General features: G+C 49.5%; 1 protein-coding gene across 5 annotated transcripts in view; it reads right to left on the bottom strand.

Moving 5' to 3' along the window:
- LOC137217481 (cAMP-dependent protein kinase catalytic subunit PRKX) overlaps nt 1-22,269 on the bottom strand; it is an 84,220-nt gene that overhangs the window by 43,331 nt on the left and 18,620 nt on the right. For all 5 annotated transcript variants that reach the window (XM_067724387.1, XM_067724390.1, XM_067724388.1 and 2 more), the window contains exon 2: nt 8,728-8,896. In XM_067724387.1, coding sequence (XP_067580488.1) covers nt 8,728-8,896 — 169 coding nt within the window. The remainder of the gene's footprint in view (nt 1-8,727; nt 8,897-22,269) is intronic.

Here is a 22,269-nt window from a genome sequence, read left to right as displayed (position 1 = left end):
GCATGGATGGACCTGGAGATGATCATGCTACGTGAGGTCAGTCAGACAGAGAAAGACAAACGTTATACAGTATCACTCATATGTGAAATCTAAAAAGTAACAGAAATGCATCTACGTACAAAACAGAAACAGACTCACAGACCTAGAGATTATCATACTGAGTGAAGTACGCCAGAAAGAGAAAGACAAATGCCATATGATGTCACTTAGATGTGGAATCTAAAATATGATACAAACGAACTTACTTACACAACAGAAATAGACTCACTGACACAGAAAATAAACTTATGGTCACCAAAGGGGAAGCGGGGGGAGGGGTTAAAAACTAGGGGTTTGGGGTTAACATATACACACCACTACATATAAAATAACCAACAAGGACCTACTGTACAGCACAGGGAACTGTACTCAATAGCTTATAATAATCTATAATGGAAAAGAATAGGAAAAAAGTTTTATATAAATATATAAAACGGAATCACTTTGCTGTACACATGAAACGAGCACAATATTGTAATTCAACTATAGTTCAAAGAATTAAAAAAAAGGAAGAGGAAAGGGCAGAAGCCCTGGTGAGAGTGAACACAGCAGCAAAGAAAAGGAAATCAAAAACAGTGCCCGGGGGGTGGGGGGGTGGGGGGGGACCCAGGAGCTGGAAGGGCCATTTGGGGGGAGTCCAAAGGAGGAACTGATTGGAGGTGTGGGGCAAAGAGGAAGGTCAAGAATTCCTTTCCAACATGAGGACCCTGAACTGCCTGCAGAGACATCCGGGCAGAAGGGACCAGGCGCCAGGTGGGTGGATGAGTCTAGCTTGGAAGGAGCAGGTGTGAGTGAGAAGCTGAGCTTAGGAGTCTAGAGTGTCTAGTGTGCAGCAAGTGTGACTACAGTGCATGGTTTTGGGAGCACGTGCACACGTTCACACACGTCCGTCCCCTATACCACGTCCGCTCCCTGGTCCTCACACCTCTACCTTGCACGGCCCATGGCCCAGCTTCTCTCCAAGGAAAAGCTAAGAGACCTCCCTCCCTTTCTGTACGCCCTCACCCCTGCCCGGCCTCCTGGAAAGCGTCCACCCAAAATGCCCAGGAGGGATCTCTACGAAGCAGAGTTAAAAACAGTGAGAGGCAAAAAAATAATATGCTGTAAGAATGCCACACTCTGCATGTGTGTGTGCGCGCACGCACAGAGCTCTTTAAGCACGGGGAGAAGGACAGAAGGCATCATACCAAACTGTCCACGTGGTGACCTGGTGATGATGGAGGGACAAAGGAAGAAAGAAAAGGGAATGAGGCAAGCCGAGGAAAAAAAATAAAAAAGAAAGAAAAGCAGAGAAGAGAAGAGAAAATGCTTAAGCACTCTCCACGGGCAGGAAAGAGAAAGAGATGTTGAAAATGCACTCAAGGAGTTGAGGCTGGGACTGAGACGCCTGTACACCTGTGTTCACAGCAGCATCACAACAGCCAAGAGGTGGAGGCAAACCAAGTGTCCGTGGATGCATGATGGATATAAACAAATGTGTTCCAGTCACACAATGGAATATTACTCAGCCATGAAAAAGGAAGGACCTTGTGATACAGGCTACAATGTGGACAGGCCTTGAGAACATGATGCTTGGTGAGAGAAGCCAGCCCCCAAAGGACACACAGTGTGGGATTCCACTCAGAGGAGGTCCCTAGGGTTGTCACACTCATCAGAAAGTAGATGGTGTGGCTGGGGGAGGGGGAGGGGGACGCAGTGTTTCATGGGCACCATGAGTTCCAACTTTGCAAGATGAAAAGGTTCTGGAGATGATGGTTGGGATGGCTGCACGATGTGGATGGACTTAATGTCACTGAATTATACGCTTAAAAATGGTCAAGATGGCAGACGAATGGATAAAGAAGATGTGGCACGTGTATACAATGCAATATTACTCGGCCATAAAAAGAAACGAAGTTAAGTTGGTTGTAGTGAGGTGGATGGACCTAGAGTCTGTCATACAGAGTGAAGTAAGTCAGAAAGAGAAAAACAAATACCATATGCTAACACATATATATGGAATCAAAAAAAAAAAAAAGGTTCTGAAGAACCTAGGGGCAGGACAGGAATAAAGACACAGATGTAGAGAATGGACTTGAGGACACGGGGAGGGGGAAGGGTAAGCTGGGACGAAGTGACAGTGGCATGGACATATATACACTACCAAATGTAAAATAGGTAGCTAGTGGGAAGCAGCCGCATAGCACAGGGAGATCAGCTCGGTGCTTTGTGACCACCTAGAGGGGTGGGATAGGGACGGTGGGAGGGAGAGATGCAAGAGGGAGGGGATATGGAGATATATGTATATGTATGGCTGGTTCACTCTGTTATAAAGCAGAAACTAACACACCACTCTAAAGCAATTATACTCCAATAAAGATGTTTAAAAAAAAGTCAAGATGGTAAATTTTATGTGAGGTACATTTTACCACGATTAAAAAATTAAAATTGAAAAAATGCATTGGAGAGAACATATTAATCAATTATTCCATAAACAGCAAAAAAAAAAAAATGGCCGTCATTGACAATGAGGAGGAACACACTGGCAGAGACGTCAGCTCTGAGCTCAAAGAAGCACTTTCCACCTTTGATTATTGTCTTTTATTTGCAAAGTCTGCAGTGAGCACCTCCCTTGTGGCATTTTAATTAACTTAAAAGGCAGCCTCATCTAGCTGGAGACACCTAACTTTAAAGTTGGTCACAATTTCTCCAGATGCTGCCGTAAAGCTGGACTCTGCCGTTCAAAAGGAGAAAACAGAAAGCCACTCACGTCACCCTTTCTTGAGCCCCATCGCCCGGCGCAATCTGAGGTTCTGGAACATCCCTTCCAGTTTCCGAACCGGCTCCACGGTAACCAGTGCCCCCCGCCCGCCCCGCCGAGGGGACCTGAACTTGTTTCCCCGTCCCCAGCCCAGGCTCCCCTTGTTGTGGATCCCAGGGGTCCCAACGCTCGGTGGCTACATCTGATGCCTTCCCAAGGACGACCGTTCGCTCTCTCTCTCTTCCCAGATGGCTCCCTGGAAACTGCCCCACCTGGAACCCTGTCTCTCCCGTCCAACTTCCCAGGCGTGTGCCAGGCCAGTACGCCGCTGTGGAAGGCGGGGACGGGGTGACCTCGTGCTCTGTCCTCGCACCCAAGTCCCCAGCTGAACGCACAGGGAAGCGCACCCTCCGAGGTGCCCGGGCGCACAGTGTGTCCATCTAACCTCCCCAGAAGCGCCCTGGGGGCCCGTTCCCATCTCCTACCCCCGCTCCTGAGTTACACACCAGCATCGATGCTGGAGCTGCCCCCGACGTCCAGCCTTGCGTCCAAGGCGGACTCAGATCCCTCCCCATGTCCCAGCCTCCTGGCTGACCCGTGGCCCCTGCACCAAGCATTCCCCCCACCTGTCAGCCACCAAATGCCTTCTCCTTCTGCGAGATTCTGCCGCAGCATCCTCAGCGGCTTAGGATCTCCGGCCCCGAAGGGCTGACGATTCCGTCCTTACCAACCACGCTGGCATCTACCAGAGCCTCATCGGGAACGTCACAGTTTCCCTCCATCAGGAGAATTCAAACCTCCCTTTTACAAGCATCCACCTTGCCAGACACCCCAAAATTCAAAATGGACATTTCGTTACGTTCGGACAAAGCACAGAACAAGGAATTGGGAAGTGGCCGTGTTCCTTCTGTCACAGCCGTCCCTTGCAGGCGATGGTGAAAGAGGAAGGAGAGCTATTTCTGGACTTTTGCTTCTGAAACTCAAGTGCAGAGGGGTCAAGGGAAGTCTGAACAGGGTGTTCTTTCCTCCTTAACTACCAGAAAAGCCAAGGAACAGGTTTACTAACTACCCGTCCACGTGCCATGGAGATGCACACGAGACTCAAGTCTGTGGGCAGGAAGAAAGACCTTTCCTTTAGGCTATGGGCTCGTCCTCTCCAGACCAAGACCCAAGTTCCTCTATGTGGAGATCCAAGCTGTCATTTCGCCAATAATGAGAAGGATGTGCCCCACGGGTGATGGACCTCTGAGTTCTTTCATACCCAGATCTGTAGCGGAAAGCCAATGAAACACGGCTGGCTAGCTGGGTCTTCTACTGCGCAATGAGCAACACGGCACTGGGACTGTTATTGGGTCCACAGGCTCATCACCAAGACGAAATGATGGAACTCCACGTGCAGGGGCTGGGACAGGAAAGTGAGAATGCACCCACACCCACCTAGTCTTTGTGTGTGCCCCTATCACAGGTGTTATCAACCAACCTTCCATCCATCATTCAACCCATCCATCCATCCGTCAACCTATCTAATCATTTGTCTACCATCTGTGTATCCATCCATCCATCCACCCACCCATCCATCTACCCAAATATCTACCTATCGATCTATTTATCTCACTATCTATTTCTATATCACCTGCCTATTCATCCTGTCTTCCTTTCTTCCTTCCATCCATCCATCCACGCATTCTTTCTTTCTTTCTACCTACCTATCTATCTATCTATCTATCTAGGCAGTGGTCTGTAATCAGGACTATTTCACTCCCTGGGACATTTTCTGTCAACGTCTAAAGACATTTTTGGCCATCACACCACGGAGGGAGTGTGCTCCTGGCATCGAGTGGGTAGACACCAGGGATGCTGCTAGACCTCCTCTACTACACAGAAGAGCCGCCACCACAAAGAATTTCCCGTCCCCAATGTCAGTGGCGCCCAGGTGAGAACGCCTGTCCTGGATCCCACCAACTCTAAGATGCCATAGATTTCTATATGCACAAAGGGCAGGGAGCAGACACAGGGTCCCGGTCTGGGGGGGACACAAGCCTTCCTCCCCGGGACACCTGGACTGTAACACAATCCTTCTACACTGAGTTTGTCAGCTCTTCTGAAATTATCTCTACGCTGGCTGAACCGGCCTTCAGGATGGCTTTATCCCAGAACAGAATGTATTCTCTGATGTGGACGTAATGAACGTCCTGGCCGACTTTCAACAACGCAGCCAGTAGCACTTCAAATACCGCACGCTAACGACACCGTGGGCGAACGTGCCAAACCGTTCACGTGGAAGTTGAAACTTGAGTCTTTGTTCGGCGTGATACCCGGGGTCATCGGTATTCCATGTGGCTTCACGGGAACATGAGTAAGGCTCACTCAACACTTCTGGATGGTATGAAAGGCAGATGTTGGGAGAAGCAACTCATTTCCAAGAGAAACTGCACAGCTGGGGGGATTCGATACCTGCTTCCCTCGTGGTCTCTTCCCACCAAATCTGGTGCCCCATCCAGTGGCCCTGGGCACCCCACTCCCCCCGTTCGCGGGGCTGGTCAGATACAGCGCTCTCCCCATTACGTGTGGGGCACCTCTAGAGTCTGCTGACCCTGGATCAATTCAATCCCAGTTTTCAAACACCGCCAGGCCCCTCAAGTGATGGTGCACAGAAAACTTCCAAAGGCTACAAGTACTTTATAATAAGACCCCTGTGCACTGAAAGACCTGCACTTAGCAAGTCACTAAGTAGTAGTGTCCACCCCAAGATCTCTATGCTGAAGTCCTAACCCCCAGGACCTCAGCATGTGGCTGGATTTAGAGATGGGGTCTTTAAAAAGGGGATGAACGTGAAATGAGGTCACTAGGCTGGGTCCTGATCCCGTAGGGCTGGGGTCCTTATAGGAAGACGAGGCCAGGACACAGACATGCAGAGGACAGCCTTGTGGACTAAAGGACCAGGAAACGTTCCTGCCTGTTGGCCGTAGCACAGTTGGACCTGACATATAAAAAGACTACACTGAGGTGTGCCTGCACCCAGTGAGCTGTATGGCAACAGGAATATCAAGGTAGCAAAGAGACTGTCAGACTACAGAGCCACCACAGTGCAGAGAGATCACACTCTTTAAAATTAGAGAAAACCCGATTTAGATAACCTGGGGTCAAACTGCATCCCACTGAAACTAGGGCTTACAGCCTTTGTGATGGAAACAATTCAGGTACTTATCCAAAAGCACGGAACGTCGGAATACACAGTCTGCGTCCCTCTGGATTCGGCAGTCTACCCTACCTGAGGAGGAGACCGCCTGATTAGCTGTCCAGGAGACAAGGAAGCAGAGTTGTCTGACTAAAGCTCTGTTTTTCACGGTCCTCCTTTTCCCTACTCCCTTTTAACTTCCCAAAGCTCAAGGATTCTATCCTGGGGACTCCTCTGACGTAGTTAGAAAGCACCCCCTAGGCTGGTGCCCACTCCAGGAGACGACGGGGTGTGTGGTACTTTGCTGGGGCTGCCGTAACAGAAGAGCACAAACTGGGTGGCTTAAACAACAGAAATGCATCCTGTCATAGTTCTGGAGGCCAGAAGTGCAAGATCAGGGCGTTGGTGGTTCCTTCTAGAATCTCCAGGGAAGGATCTGTCCTAGCTTCTTCTACAGCTTCTGGTGGTTGCCAGCAACCCCTGGGGCTCCTCGGCTTATGGCCGCATCACCCCAATCTCCACCTCCGTCTTCACGTGGCCTTCTCCTCTCTGTGTGTCTCTGTGTGTCTTCTCCGCTTGGTACGAGGGCACCCATCACATCGGATGGAGAACCCACCTTACTCCTATAGGACCTCGACCTCCATCTTGATGACACCTACAAAGACCCAACTTCCAAATAAGGTCACATTCACGGGTACTGGGGGTCAGGACATCAACGTATCTTTTGCAGGGGTGGGGGGGGGGGACACGACACACAATTCAACCCACAAGGTGGAGTTCCCAGAATGGAAGCCATCCCCCAAGGTTCCCTGTAGCATCACCCTAATGTTTCCAGGGGGACGTGCCTGATCCCAGAACATATGCGTTGAGGAGACCTCAGCAACCCCGCCAGCCGCCGGGCGGCACGCCCACCACCCACGCACAGCCCTGGGAAGCACTCCTCCCGCTGCCTTCTTCCCTCTTCTCCAAACTTGTGTCTTCTCGACGCCAATGTCTCAGACTTTTCATTTTCACCATCAACTCCACCTGCTTCTCTTCCGTGTTCTCCTAATTTCACTGCAGACACATAACCCATCACGCCACTTGGTCTCCAGAGCAAACCGGAACCCAGCGGCCAGGTGCCCCGTCTTCCTGGGAAAATTCAGCCACAAAGCACCCTGGGGGACACACCCCGGGGTCCTGGCTTGAGACTTCCTGTATTTGGTAAAAGCCCAAGACCGTTCTCCCAAATCACGTGAGAATGACTTGGCAACAGATAAAGGAGTCCACAGCTCCTTTACAAAACGTGTACTGAACACCCTAGCCAACTGAAGTCGTCATCCAGAATCACTATTTCAGTTTCTCGAAGAGACACCAGAAGGAGAAGCTTTTCTTCTTTCCAGAAGAAGATCTACACGCATGAGATTTTCTACCCATCTCCCCACCACCTCCCAGCGAAGAGGAGACTCAGACCTGAACAGGGAGGGGTGGTGGCTCTGCTGCACTGGCTAAGTTCTTTTTCTGTTTCGATTTTAATGACTCAACAGCATGAGACTCTACTGACCCGTCCACACTGGCCCAACACGGCCACTGGGCTTCATAAAAGGAAAGTAAGACAAGAAGTCAGCTGCTTCCCTTCTGTCACCCGTCAAACATGCCGCCCGTCCCTGCTCCGAGTGACACGCTGTTTCGGGCCCTGGGGACGTTGCTCCGGTGGCTGTGAGCCGGCAGGTGTTATCTCCCTGCACTGGGGCACAGGCAAGGTGCTCCAAGAGCAGGGTGCAGGCGCCTGTCTCTGTGTACAGGCAGGTGTATCGCAGAAGAAAGGCAGGTGAGGGTGAGGTGGGAGAGGCAGGGGGTGGGGAGAGGCAGATGAAGGGGGCACCATGGGGGGGCGGGTGGCCCTGCGGTGACAACATGGATGGTACCTCCCACCTCCTCCTGCAGGTCACTTTCCTGGGATGGAGGCAAGAGTGTCTGAAAAGAGCCAGAGGCAGAGGCAGAGCCCGGGATGAACCGTTTCTAGGCCACTGAGCCCCTGGGGTCATTCCCTGAGGATGTGTCAGCAGAGACGCAGGTCATCAGAGGGCCGTGCGGGTGAAGGGATCACTACGGCTGTAGTGAAAGCAAAGAACGCCTTGAAAGAGGCACGTCTTGGAGGCCAAGAACAGCTGGGCAGTCAGGCCACAGAGGGGGGCCCACACCAGGCTGGGCTGGGACGGGTCGGGGGCTGCGAAGGGGCGTGAGGAAGGCGGCGGAAGGGGCAGGCCCCCGGGGATGGCGACGGAGAGCCCTCTGTGGACGCCCACACCTGAGGCCCCTGAGTGGGAAACGGCCTTATCCTCCGCCAGCAAAGAGCGTGGCAGAAAGAGGGATCCATTTGGTCCACCTTGGGCACCTTCAACTGGAAGGTTCTATGAGGCATCGACATGGGGCCACTGAACGGCCAGCTAGAAACCCAAGGAACGATGTGAGCGAGCAGAGGTGAGCAGGTGACTGAGGTCCCAGGAAGACCGACTGGACCGGCTGTCCAGGGGGCTGGGTGTGGGAGGAGGGGACAGAGCCTCTGGCGGGCCCCAGGCGGCCCTGTGGACACGCGGCTGGTGCAGGGGGGGCAGCGCCAGGCGTGCCACCCTGGCAGGCACTCGTGGGAACGGCGCCTTTCTCCGCGAGACCGGGAGCTGAGATGTCTCAGCAGAGGGTGACCCGCTGTGACCGCACCCCATCCCACCTCCCGCAGGAGAATCCACCTGGGGAGCGGGAGGGTGGGGACCCGGCGAAGGGGACTCACAGCTTGACCAGGAACGGGTGGCTGACTTCCTTCAGCACGGATTTCTCGTTGTGCACGTGCTGTTCCTGCTTCAGGCGGATGACGTCCGGGATACTCATCACCTTCAGGGCGAAGAAACGTGTGCTCTGCTTCTCGCGGACCAGCTGCACGCGACCGAACGTCCCCGTACCTGCAGTGGGGAGACGCGGTGTCAGCAGCCACGGCCCCCAGGACGGGAGACCAGCACCCCGACCTCAAGGCAACCTGGAGGCTCGGACAGCTCAGTAATGGGCGATGCACCTGGCGCGAGGGCTGGGTGACAGGCACCTGTCTGGAACGGTCAACTGAACTGACACACACACACGATCACTTGCCCCCGAATTGTTCTTTAATAGGGGCGACTGGCCATCCTTTCTGCAAATGAGTCGTCCCAGAGGAAACGCGCACACACACACACACAGGGAAAGGCAGAATGGAAAATGATGCTAAATACATTCCTTCGACGTGTCTTTTTCTTTAGGTTTTCTAAATCAAGACAAGACACAGAAAATAAACTTACGGTTACCGGAGGGGAGAGCAGGGGGTGGGGAGAGATAAGTTAGGAGTTTGGGATTAGCAGATACACACTACTATATATAAAACAGGTGAACAACAAGGACCTACTGTAGAGCACAGGAAACTCTACTCAACACCTTATAATAACCTAGAATAGGAAAGAATCTGAAAAAGAATAGATAAGCATATATATAACCGCATCACTCTGCTGTGCGCCTGAAGCTAACACAACATCGCGAATTAACTCTACTTCAATTTAAAAAATTGGATTAAAAAATAAAAAATCAGAAGATAACTCTTTCCATGAAAACTTGTGAGTATCCCTGCCAGGTTCCTCTTTATCCCACAAAGCACTGTATGAGAGGCTAACGAACTCAAAAGTCTAGTACACGTGTTGGTGATTGCCACCGTCCTGTTAAAACAAAACAAAACAAAACAAAGAAGGCTAAGTGTGACACACCCCTCCTCACAAGCTGCTTCCTTTAAGCCATTAATGCCAGCTAAACGCACTCAGTGTTTCTGTGAACACTTGCCAAGGGTTAGAACCAGTGATGCAGATACTAACAGAGAGAAAAATTTAAAAAGTGCAACCACTGCGAACATGAAAGGAAATCAACAGTATAAATGTAACAGGCAATCAAACCCTCTTGTGTACCATAGGCTGTGACACTGTCAACCCAATGTCTCCTCCTCTGTGGTCTCCCACCAGCCCTTCTTCACCCTCTGAGCCTCCCTGTGGGGTGGGGTCCAGCTGCGACCCCTCCCCCCGGCCGGCAATCACTTGGGGCACCTCTGAGATTAAAGCTCCGAAGGCATTTTACCTACGGCCAGAGAAAAGGTAAAGTTGGGGGCAGAAAAATGACATCTGTCTGTGTGAGCCTCTGGAAGCTTACCCAAGACGGCTGTCCTTTCCGCCCCTGTTTATCGAAGAAATAACGCAGAGGAAGGGCTCTCCCAGGGGAAGGAGGTGTGGAAAGCGGCCAACGAATTGGGGCTCCCTGGCTGGAAAAATGGCCATCAACATGATGAGAAAGCAGGAAGAAAGGAATTCAGGGATGGCTCGAAGACGAAAAAGACCTTCAACGCAACCACGCAGCCACCTTCTCCTCTTCCACAGAGTTGGGAACGCCATTTACGGCACACGGTAACATGGAGAGGAAAACAAAGTTACACCTAAGCAACGCACTTGGGGGGAGGGCCTCTTCTACAAATTGAAATTCTCAAGCTGCAAAATACGTAAGTGCCTCTACTGGCTTACGCAGCTGGGGTGAGGGACATGGCTACGTCACCTTGGCTTTTAAAGCAAGTTCCCAATCGTGAATATTTTATTATCGCGCAAGTAGAAAGCGATGTACACACATGAAGGAAAGAAACTGTGCCAGAAGAAGCCAATGATGAGCCCCAGTACAGGTTTTAAAAGTCCGTCCTCATCAAAAGATGATTCAGAAGTAAACACAGAATTGTGTCACAGTGAGGCAGCGTTGACAACGTTCTGCGCAAGCAGGTTCACAGAGACGCAAGTAGGGAAAGGGCCCCGAGGAGAGTGAATGGACACAGGTTAGGGGTTTTCAGGAGATCGCTTGGCAAAGGGCGCAGGAACGGGAACTGAGGACACTGGCATGGCTTCTAGTGCACGTTGTGCCTTTGACTTGCTCTGTGAACCGAACGCAAACAAATGAACCCGTCTGGACTCATACTGTTTTCATCTCTCTGACAGAACAGGTAGGTGACTAGATCGACGTTATCAACGGTCTCGCCACACGCTAAAATTCTAACGATGAAAAGAAAGACAACACGGCTATGACTCAACAGATTTTTTTTTTTTTTTTTACCTTTCTGCCTGCCACATCTTTTAAGCTTTGCTCTGAGCTGTGTGTGCTGTAAACACTGAGAACTCAAAGCAGAGTGCCTGCAGTGCAGAGATGGGGGAACTCCCCCGGCACCACAGTCAGATTACAGGATGATACAGGGAAACCGTCTTGTTGACGGCGGATGAAACCAGCATGCTGTAATTTTTAAGGTGACCGGCTTTAACGCGCTAAAGACCAAACCAACATTCAATGGTGCTGGTATGAAGTCGTTATTGCAGTGGAAAGAAAAAGGACAAACATCTTTTCCTGCTCGCTGTTGGCAGGCTCTCCAATATACATCCCCAGCTCTCCATATCTCCCGTTGGAAAGTAGAAAAGTCCCCCTTTTAGCTTTGCTGCAGGTAAGGATGGTTACATGACCCACCTCCGCCCAATAAGAGACGAAATGGAATATTATTCAGCGTAAAAATGAAGGAAAGCCTTGTTGATTATCTATTTTATATATACTAGTATGTGTAAGTTAATCCCAGGTTCCTGACTGATTCCTCCCCCTCACGTTTCCCCTCTGGTAAACATAAGTTTGTTTTCGAAATCTGTGAGTCTGTTTCTGTTTTGTAAGTAAGTTCATTTATATCATTTTTAATTAGATGCCACAGATGAGTGACAGCGTATGATCTTTGTCTAACTTACTTCACTTAGTGTGATAATCAACTATACTCCAATAAAATTAAAAAACGAAGGAAATCCTGCCACTTGGGACATCACGGATGAGCCCCGAGAGCATTAGGCTAAGTGAAGTAAGTCCAACAGAGAAAAACGCACACTGTATGATCTCATATATATGAGGAATCTAAAAAAGGGCAAACTCATAGAAACAGAGTCGACGGTGGTCGCCAGAGGTGAGGGGTGAGCGATCGGGGGAATGGATGAAGGGGGTTAAAAGGTAGAAGGTTACAGTTACAAAATAAATAAGTCCTGGGAATGTCAGGTACGGCATGGTGACTACAGTTAGTAACACTGTATTGTTTACTTGAAAGCCGCGAAGAGAGTAGATCTTAAAAGTTCTCATCACGAGAAAAAAATGTGTAACTATGTGAGGTGATGCATGTTAACTAGATAGACTGTGGTGATCAGTTTCCAATATATACGAATATCCAGTCATTGCGTTGCACACCCAAAACTAATACAGCGTTATACATCAAACACATCTCAAAAAAACGCGGAAAAAACAAACAAACCTATTTCTCAACTACACTCCAGTAAAAATTTAAAAAATAAATAAAGGGGTCACCTTGAACACAAGGTATCACTTTACTGTGAAGTCACAACAGAGGGGGAAAAAAAAAAAGAACTGCAGAGTGAGGTGTGGGAAAGCACAGAAAATGCATTTCGCAGGGTCAGGAGGGACTGACCTGCCGTCTTCCTCAGCCCCAAACCCACAAACTGTCCCGAGAGGAGGGAGGTCACACAGGGACCATGGCAAAGCCTTTGCCCTGCAGACGCCAGGTTAAAAAAAAGCGACCACCTTATTTTGTCTTTGAAAACCCATAATGTAAATGAAGCAGGTGGAAAATCAAAGCTACTAGGATTTAAGTTCGTGTGGGTCATTGTAAGTTTGCTGGAACTGAAAACACTTGGGGGGAAATCCACACAGAATGGGGACCGTAGGAGTAGCGTGGAATGCCAGGGAATTACAAAAGGAGAAAACGGGAACCACTCTGGGTTTTATCTCGGGGTATGGGGATCACAGGGGTAATGACAGAAATGATAGGGAGGCCACGCCCTCTGATTTCACCCTCCATCCCCCTCTGGTCTCCCCCCTTTTCCCGCACCACGTTCTGCAGAAAAAATCCACTAATGGACCAACACACCAGAAAACCGACATCGCCCATGTGGACCCTACGCAACCTCTGTCCTGGGAGGGGACCCACAGTGGGCCTGGTCCTGTTTGCCTCACCTACACACAGTTTTTCTAACCCTCCTCCCACCAGTTGAGGGTTGAATTGTGTCCCACAAGAGACAGATTCAATTCCTAACCCTGGAACCTGGGAACGGGAGCTTATTTGGAAACAGGGTCTTTGCAGAGGTGATGAAGGGAAGGGTCTGAGATGAGGTCCTCCTGGATGAGGGTGGCCCTACATGCAATGACAGGGTCCTTCCAAGAGACAGAAGAGGAGAGACCCAGACACAGAGGAGAAGCCCCGGGAAGACAGAGGCAGAGACGGGAGGGATGTGGCCGCAAGTCCAGGGACGCCTGGAGCCCCCAAAAGCTGGAAGAGGCGGGAAGGACCCTCCCCTGGAGCCTCTGGAGGGAGCGCGGCCCTGGGACACCTTGACTTCAGACATCTGGTGTCCAGGATTCAGAGAGGATGAATGCCTATGGTTTTGAGCTCCCTAGTTTGGTGGTAATTTGTTACGGCAGCTCCAGGGGTACAAATTCAAGCAAGCAATGCAACGATTCTTCTAGCATCCTTATTATCTAATCACCTAATCCTATGTGTTCATGTTTTTGCATACAGAACCTAACAGGATTTTTACTTATCTTCCTCCCGTTTGAGAACACGTCTGGAAATGAAAATTTACGTTTTTCAAACACCCCAACAGGGATCTGCTCAAGTCTTTTGATACACTGATGTGGTTTGGGAAATCCGGGGAAATTTAAGGGCCAGCACTGAGGACACCACACTCAACTGTCTTTGTCCAGATAGTTGATGAGGAGATACTCAACGAAAACTCTAGAATTCATAAAATGAAAAGCCGGTCTGTTCTGGAAAAGTGATGAACTTTCCAAAAGCTTATCAAAAGAAGCATGCAGGGTTTCCCTGGTGGCGCAGTGGTTGAGAGTCCGCCTGCCGATGCAGGGGACACGGGTTCGTGCCCCGGTCCGGGAAGATCCCACATGCCGCGGAGCGGCTGGGCCCGTGAGTCATGGCCGCTGGGCCTGGGCGTCCGGAGCCTGTGCTCCGCAACGGGAGAGGCCACAGCAGTGAGAGGCCCGCGTACCACAAAAAAAAAAAAAAAAAAAAAAGAAGCACGCAAACCAGGAGTCTGCTTCAAGACAGAATAGGATGATAGCTAATAACAGCAACATTTTCTGGGCAAAGGAAACACTGCTGGGTTTCTGCTCCGGTGGGGTAAGCCCCATGGCTGTCCTCACCAGGAACACGCCCCCGCCAGAAAAGGGAATTTCTCTTGGAGTCTCTGACACAGGCAGTTTTGCCAGAGAGACAGCCAAATTCCACATTCCCTTTTATGAACTGCATTTTCATTTCATGTTTTAATTACTGGAAGTGAGAAGATTCCTCCTCTTACAAAGGATTTTGTAAAAGTGTATACGCATAATGTCTCCTGCGAAAATGCACATACTTAAGCTTACCGTTATGACACAGAAGTCTGGCTTCCCAATGACTGTTTTTTTAATCCTTGAGACTGCAGCAATCAAATGAAATATGCAATACCCCTCTATCTATTTCTAGATACCTCTGACAAAATTTAACCTTTAAGAAACACACTGCTTTTTTATGACTTTACATCGTGGAGACCATCGGCAGTGACTTTATCTTACACGCTTCCGTCTTGTGCTTTAAGGAAAAAAGACTCCACAAGAAAGGACGTATCCACGCTTTGATGATGAAAGGGGTAGAAACAAATCCTTTGAGGACACGTTTAAGGAGAACATTTATTTCACAAATAAAGGAAAAGACAACGTGAAATAACAGGATCATTGTAACAACCCGTGGAGCAGAATTAAGATAGAAACTCCACCAAGGTGGAAACTAGCCAAGACTGGTTAAATGTGCAAAGGGAGTCCTGTACATAAGAACCGTATTTCCTGTGTTCTGTTGAAAATTAGGGAACTGAACCAGTTTTTAACCTGACGAGAAATCACCTTTTCTTTTCTTCCTGTTTCAGAGATTCAGAAATAGTACTGGTTCCCTAAAAATGACTGAGTTCATGCTCTGAAGGGTCTGCTCTAAAAAGGATGAGCTCTGGGGGGAGGGATAAATGGGGAGACTGGGATTGACACATGCACACTATTATATATAAAACAGATAACTAATAAGGACCTGCTGTAGAGCACAGGAAACTCTACTCAATACTCTGTAATGGCCTATTTGGGAAAAGAATCTAAAAAAGAGTGGATATATGTATATGTATTACTGACTCACTTTGCTGTACACCTGAAACTAACACACTGTAAATCAACTGTACTCCCATAAAAATTTCAAACAATAGGGGCTTCCCTGGTGGCGCAGTGGTTGCAAGTCCGCCTGCCGATGCAGGGGACACGGGTTCGTGCCCCGGTCCGGGAAGATCCCACATGCCGCGGGGCGGCTGGGCCCGTGAGCCATGGCCGCTGAGCCTGCGCGTCTGGAGCCTGTGCTCTGCAACGGGAGAGGCCACAGCAGTGAGAGGTCCTCATACCGCAAAAAAAAAAAAAAAAAAAAAAAATTCAAACAATAAATCAATAAATAGGATGACACCTCGTCCACACAGCAAGGGAGGGGCAGTTATCTGAATATGCAAACAATTCTTAAACACACACACACATTTTCCATTCTGGGTCACGCTGGGGATGAAACAGTTCTGAACAGGAGGTACCACGGCTCTGGGGATGGATTCGGGGGTCTGAGATGTCAAGGCCTGTCTTTCACATCTATGGGCCTAATCCAGCAACGGAAGACATCAGCTTCATCCTTCTAATCCATTCTTTACCCAAAGATCCCAGGGTGGCCTCCCGGGTGTTACCTTCTTACAAGGGACCCAGAATCAAAGCTCAGATTTCGTGCAGAAAGTCTCTCAGTTGCCTCCACTCTTACCAAAGGAGGCCCACTCGGGAGATCCTGTAAAGCCAGGTCTTGGTTTTAACTTCGTCCTGTGTTTACGGAGGATGTTATCACTGGGGGTCCCGGAGGAGGACTCAGGGGGACTCCCCTCTGTGGACTATTCTACAACTTCTCCTGTGTCTTCAACTGCTGAATGAATCGTCTTCAACTAGTTCATCATAAAAAGTTCTTGTAAAAAATCGCGTCTGTCGTACACCCTGGAGGATCCTATGCCCCACGTGACCATCTTCAAGAAGCCCTGTGTCCGAAATCCATAGATTCCAGGTTCGACCAGAGACACTTCGCTAAAGGCATCGGTCGAGAAGGACCGACTGTACCAGCTCACCTGCCTTCTTTTTCGTAACCTGACTGTATCCCCCCCACCCCTGTCAAAAACAGGAAGGAACGGATACACAGATACGTGGACAGATAGAAAGAATGGAGAGATGGACGAAGGAGAGACAGGTGACAGATAGATACGGGCTTTGTAAGCCTATTTCCAAGAGAGGAGACAAAACCTCATCACAGTCCACCTGACAATTACCTGTAATCTCCATCTTCATTTAGTAACAGCCGACGCAACCTTAGGACAGTCCAAACCACTCTATCAAACCTTAAAGCACAGAGAGCTGGGAAGAGGATTAAATACACCCGTCACCCAGCTTCTGACGTCAAGAAACCTCACTCCTGAAGACTCCTGGGATCCGGACGCCAACTAATTTCAACTCACTTCCCACAGCCGTCTGATACAGAGAAACCTTTTTTTGTTTAATATTTATTTTACTTATTTTATTTTTGGCTGCGTCGGGTCTTAGTTGCGGCATGCGGCGGGCTCCTTCGCTGCGGCGTGCGGGCCTCTCTCTAGTTGTGGTGCGAGGGCTCAGTAGTTGTGGCGCGCGGGCTTAGTTGCTCCGCGGCATGGGGGATCTTAGTTCCCCAACCAGGATCGAACCCACGTCCCGTGCACTGGAAGGCGGATTCTTAACCACTGGACCACCAGGGAAGTCCAGAGAAAGCTATTTTTTTTAATGGAACTATAGGTAATTTACAATGTTGTGTTAGTTTCAGTTTACAGCAAGTGATTCAGTTCTTTATATATATATATATATATATTCTTTTTCAGATTCTTTTCCATTATACGTTATTACAAGATATTGAGTACAGTTCCCTGTGCTCTACAGTAGGTCCTTGTTGTTTATCTATTTTATATATAGTAGTGTGTCTCTGTTAACCCCAATCTCCTAATTTATCTCTCCCTCCCATGACCCACTATCCCCTGGTAACCAGAAGTTTGTTAGAGGTAAAGCTTTTCAGGGGAGCATCTCAGGATCACAAAGAGACCAACTGCAAGAGTTCTCAGTGCGTATCCACCCCATCCTGGAACAGTCTGCACCCGCCCCTTGTATACAGAGCAGAATCATACCTGTTTATACCGGCAGGAAGGGAGCTGAGCCAGAGCTCAGAAAGAGGTGACCCAACCATCTCTAAAGAGAGACCTGCCTTACCGGCCATCCCATCCCCTGCACCCTCCACCTCTCTGTAACCTGCGATCTCTCTTGAAGTTACGATGCTCAGTGTGCCTTGCACTGGTGTATCCCAGATGCTAACAAAACAGAACAGGCATGGCCAAGGGGACAGAGAGTGTGGGTGGAGGAGACCCAACCTGCCCTGAAATGCAGGAGAAAAGACAGCCGACAGGCCAGTGCGGGGGGGTGGGTAAAAATGCCACAGGAGCAGCGCTTCCAAGAAAGCACGGCATCTCTTCCCTGTGGCGCTGGGAAAGAGGATGCGGCGGAAAAGGCGCTTCAACCCAGGTCCCCTCAGCGGGAGCAGAATCCCCACACCCTGTGTGTCACCTGCTGGGCCAGGGGGTTGAGCTCTGCGTCGGGTTTCGAGGGAACACTCTTCTTCCTCACACTTCTATATGGTCGAGGTAGGTTAAGGTACAGAGGCTAACACAGGATGTATATAATATTAAGGGTTGCAACTGGGAGACTTCTGAGCGACCCAGCGACCCTCAAGGGGCTACAGAGGGGTCTGGACCACGCTTCAGAGCCGAGGCTGCCTGAGGATCACACACCGCCGGCCTCGTCGTACCGTGGCCTCTGATGCAGCCATTCTGCAAGATGGGGGCTGGACAGAGGGTGACATACCCCCAATGCGCTAGCATGCCCAGACGTGGGAAGAATTCAGCGGACCCGCAGGTGAGCCTGGGACACGGCAGGCAGCCTCAGCCTCAGCAGCGTCACCTGGCCACCCGGGGGGATCCGGGGGTCCCATCCAACTCCCTTCCACCACCCGTGCATCCCAAGTGTCATCAGCAGTCACCCCCTTTGCCTGGAACCCCGCCTGCAAGGTGTCAGGAATCACTTGTCTCCTCCACCCAACGGGAGCAAAGGTTTTATCTCCTCAACTGTTTAGACAAGTGAAATTAGTTTGCAGATGTTTAAACCAATTGAAAAAGGGATCTATAATTTCTAAGGAGGCTGAAAGAAGGCAGTATATGAAGAAAACGTCAGTCCACTCTTGATAGTGATATGTGCTCCTCTATGTTGAAAAGACTTTTTTTAAAAAAATAAATAAATTTATTTATTTATGGCCGCGTTGGGTCTTCGTTGCTGCGCGCGGATTTTGTCTAGTTGCGGCGAGTGGGGACTATGCTTTGTTGCGATGCGCGGGCTTCTCACTGAGGGGGCTTCTTTTGTTGTGGAGCACGGGCTCTAGCCACACGGGCTTCAGTAGTTGTGGCCTGCGGGCTCAGTAGTTGTGGCTCACAGGCTCTAGAGCGCAGGCTCAGTAGTTGCGGCGCACGGGCTTAGTTGCTCCGCGGCATGTGGGATCTTCCCGGACCAGGGCTCGAACCCGCGTCCCCCTGCACTGGCAGGTGGACTCCCAACCACTGCACCACCAGGGAAGTCCCTGAAAGGGGCTTCTGCAGAAAGATACAAGATACTAAGCTGGGTACCTGGAGTTGGCTAGGGGATGTGGTGATGGAGGCAGATGGGGGCCAAAAACAGGGATGCATTTCCATGTATAATTTTCATTTTTTAAATCTGTGAGCTGTAGAAATATTTCAGGTACATGATAGTTAAATCTATGTTCAATTGATCAATTCAATAAACATACATTATATAATTATTGCAAGATAATTACTACACCATAATGAAAGAATGTATCATTGTAAAACCCAGTTCTTTTCTTTGAGGTTTCCCCCCTTTAAGGTAACATCAGAAAAGCTTATAAACTACAATACATGACATCATGTGTCCCAAGCCTACAGTTCTCCTTTTCAAAGTTGGCTTTTGGAAATTACGGCTGCAAACTAGTACAAACTTCTGTTTTACAGGCGAAAAAAAAAATCTTTAGAAGGTGTTTATTAAAGAATGTGTGCTAACTCAGATTAAAATTAGAACTGTGGAACTGTACACTTTGAAAGGGTGAATTTTACGGTTTGTGAATTATCTCTTAATAAGCAAAATTTACCCCCAAAAATGTGTGCTTTGGATAAAGCTCTGAGGATTTTTTTTTTTTAAACTTGGAACCTTCAAAGATCAGCTGATTAAACTGGACACAATTCAGCTGAGCCCTGGGTGGGAGGGGTTAGAGTTGTGAGTTCACTAGTCTAGACAGATTTAAAAAAAACAAAAACAATCAGTTCTCTCAAAATGTTGCTGTGTCAAGCCACATTCCCTTTCACAGAGCCCTCCTGTAGAACAGATATTTCAGACACACAATTCTTCTATTTACAGATTAATTACTAAGCTACACTCTCTCTTAAGAAAGATACAAAGTGTATAATCACGCAAGAAAAAAGAAACACAGGAAGTCCCTCACACCAACCCCAACGCTAAGGAATGTAACACAAGGAAACGTCTGGAATCCCTGGCCCTGCACTGGGCTCCCCAGGAGCAGATGTGAGGGACCTGGAACCGCGCTGGGTGACTCTTCACCCAGGAGCACAAAGGCTGGTCTTTGTATTCTGACAACACCATCCGGGCAGGTTAAAAGTCACAGCCTGGTACTGCATCCAGGGTGGGATGTGATGATGTCATAGCACCCTGCAAAGTTACGAACAATGCCCCTCAGCGTAATTGACACTCTGGGTTAGATAATTCGGGGGTTGGGGGGGAGGGCGTGTGCTGGGCACTGTGGGCTGTGGAGCACGATCCCTGGTCTCCACCCGCCACATGTCAGTAGACACCCCCCCCGCATGTGTGACACCCCAAATGCCTCCAGACATTGTCAAGTGTCCCCCCGAGGAGCAGAATCCCCTTGGTTGAAGACCACTGGTATAGACAGATGGATGACAGATGGACGACAGATAGAAGATAGATAATAGGTAGGTGGTAGATGATAAGTAAGAGTGATGACAGATGACAGCTAGATAGAAAAAGGTAATAAATGGATGGATGGATGGATACATGGATAGAAAGATACAGAAGACAGATGATAAATGGATGGATGATATAGGTATAGATGGATACATACATACATAATAGAGAAATACAGAGATGGTAGATAGATGATAGAGAAATATAGACAGACAGTAGATGGATAAATAGATAATAGGTAGAGTGGTAGATGACAGATGGATAGATAGATATGGATAGATGAAAGATTTATAGTTTTGATAGATGGTGCATAGATATAATAATGATAGGTGGATGGATAGATGATTGATAGACAGACAGACAGACAGACAGGGTCTCTCATGTCAACGCAGAGTTTCTCTGCCTCAGCACTACTGACACTGGGGCTGGATGAATCTCAGATGCGGGGCGTGCTGGGCCCAGCTTCCCTGGTCTCCATCCCCCCAGGTGTAACCATCAATAATGTCTCCAGACTCTGCCAAGTGTCCACTGGGGGCAGCATTGCCCCCCGTTCAGAAGCACCAACTTGGAGCAAGACAGCCCAGTCGAACTTTCTGTGGTGACAGAAACAGTCTACGTCCGTGCCGTCCAACCCGTGGCCACAAGCTCACAGCGGCTCCAGAGACTGGGCGACTGGCTTTGATCGTCTTTCACGTGGCCAGCAGCTGTCATACCGGACAGCCTTCAAGGTGCCGCAACTCAGCTCACGCTCAATTCCTGCGTCAAGTGTCAACTTGCCCCTCTGGAAATGTAGAGAATGCTGTACCTCTGACAACAGATGGTTTGTGTGGCCCACGCTGTGAAGACCACCTAGCTCTCTAAGCAAAAACGGGGTCCGGGACTTCCCTGGTGGTGCAGTGCTTAAGACTCCGCACTCCCAGTGCCGGGGGCCCAGGTTCGATATCTGGTCAGGGAACTAGATGCCACATGAATGCCACAACTAAGAGTTCGCACGCTGCAACCAAGGAGCCCGTGAGCCGCAACTAAGACCCAGTGCAACCAGATAAATAAGTATTAAAAAAAAACTACTGAAATATTGCTGTGTGTTGGACGCTCTGCACGATTCAGAAACAGCCACAATCCACACAAGGCTGGTCCCTGATATCTTAGTTTTGTTACCATCGTGCGGGAAAGGCTGACAGTAAACGTTAATGACAACAGCCATCCTGACTCTGACGCGCTCATCTGTGTTTCAGGGGCTTCTAAGGCTGCAGGACTTCAGGACACAGGTGTGCTGAGGTACATACGGATGGACCTCACCTCGGGGTGAAGGTCGGGAAAGACGTTCATTTTTGAGGAACGGAAGTTTCCAGTGGAAATTGGAGAGTTGGGCGGACTGGAAAGTAGAGGCTCACTGAAGTTAAGGACGGGTGGGACTTCCCTGGTGGCGCAGAGGCTAAGAATCTGCCTACCAATGCAGGGGACAGGGGTTCCAGCCCTGGTCCGGGAAGATCCCACATGCAGCGAAGCAACTAAGCCCGTGCAGCACAACTACTGAGCCTGCGCTCTAGAGTCCGCGAGCCACAGCTGAGCCCATGTGCCACAACTGCTGAAGCCCTTGCGCCTACAGTCCGCAAGAGAAGCCACCACAGTGAGAACCCGCGCACCGCAATGAAGAGTAGCCCCCACTCGCCGCAACTAGAGAAAGCCCGCACGCAGCAACGAAGACCCAATGCAGCCAAAAAACTAAACTAAACTAAAATAATTAAAAATTTAAAAAAAAAGGAAATTAAGGATAGCAAAGGCCACAGAGAGAATGGAGATTCGTGAGGATGGAGGAAACAGGGCAAGAGAAGGCGGGGATTCTGAAATCCTTCCACTGTGTTCTTTAGGCAACGGATTACAGGAACTCACGCGGCGGGCAGGGGGAAGTGACTGGCTCCTCTGAGTTCGGCGTGCTTTCCGTTTTGTTTCAGAGATTTCCCTGCGGTTGCAGAAGCCAGTAGGAAGGACGAAAGACTAGTGTGGAGCGAAAGAACAGATCCTGCATGAGGCTGGAGGG

Source organism: Pseudorca crassidens, chromosome X (assembly GCF_039906515.1).
Source record: "Pseudorca crassidens isolate mPseCra1 chromosome X, mPseCra1.hap1, whole genome shotgun sequence".
NCBI classification, from domain to species: Eukaryota; Metazoa; Chordata; class Mammalia; order Artiodactyla; family Delphinidae; genus Pseudorca; species Pseudorca crassidens.
Note: the sequence above shows the minus strand (reverse complement) of the source record. Positions and strands in the feature narration are given on the sequence as shown.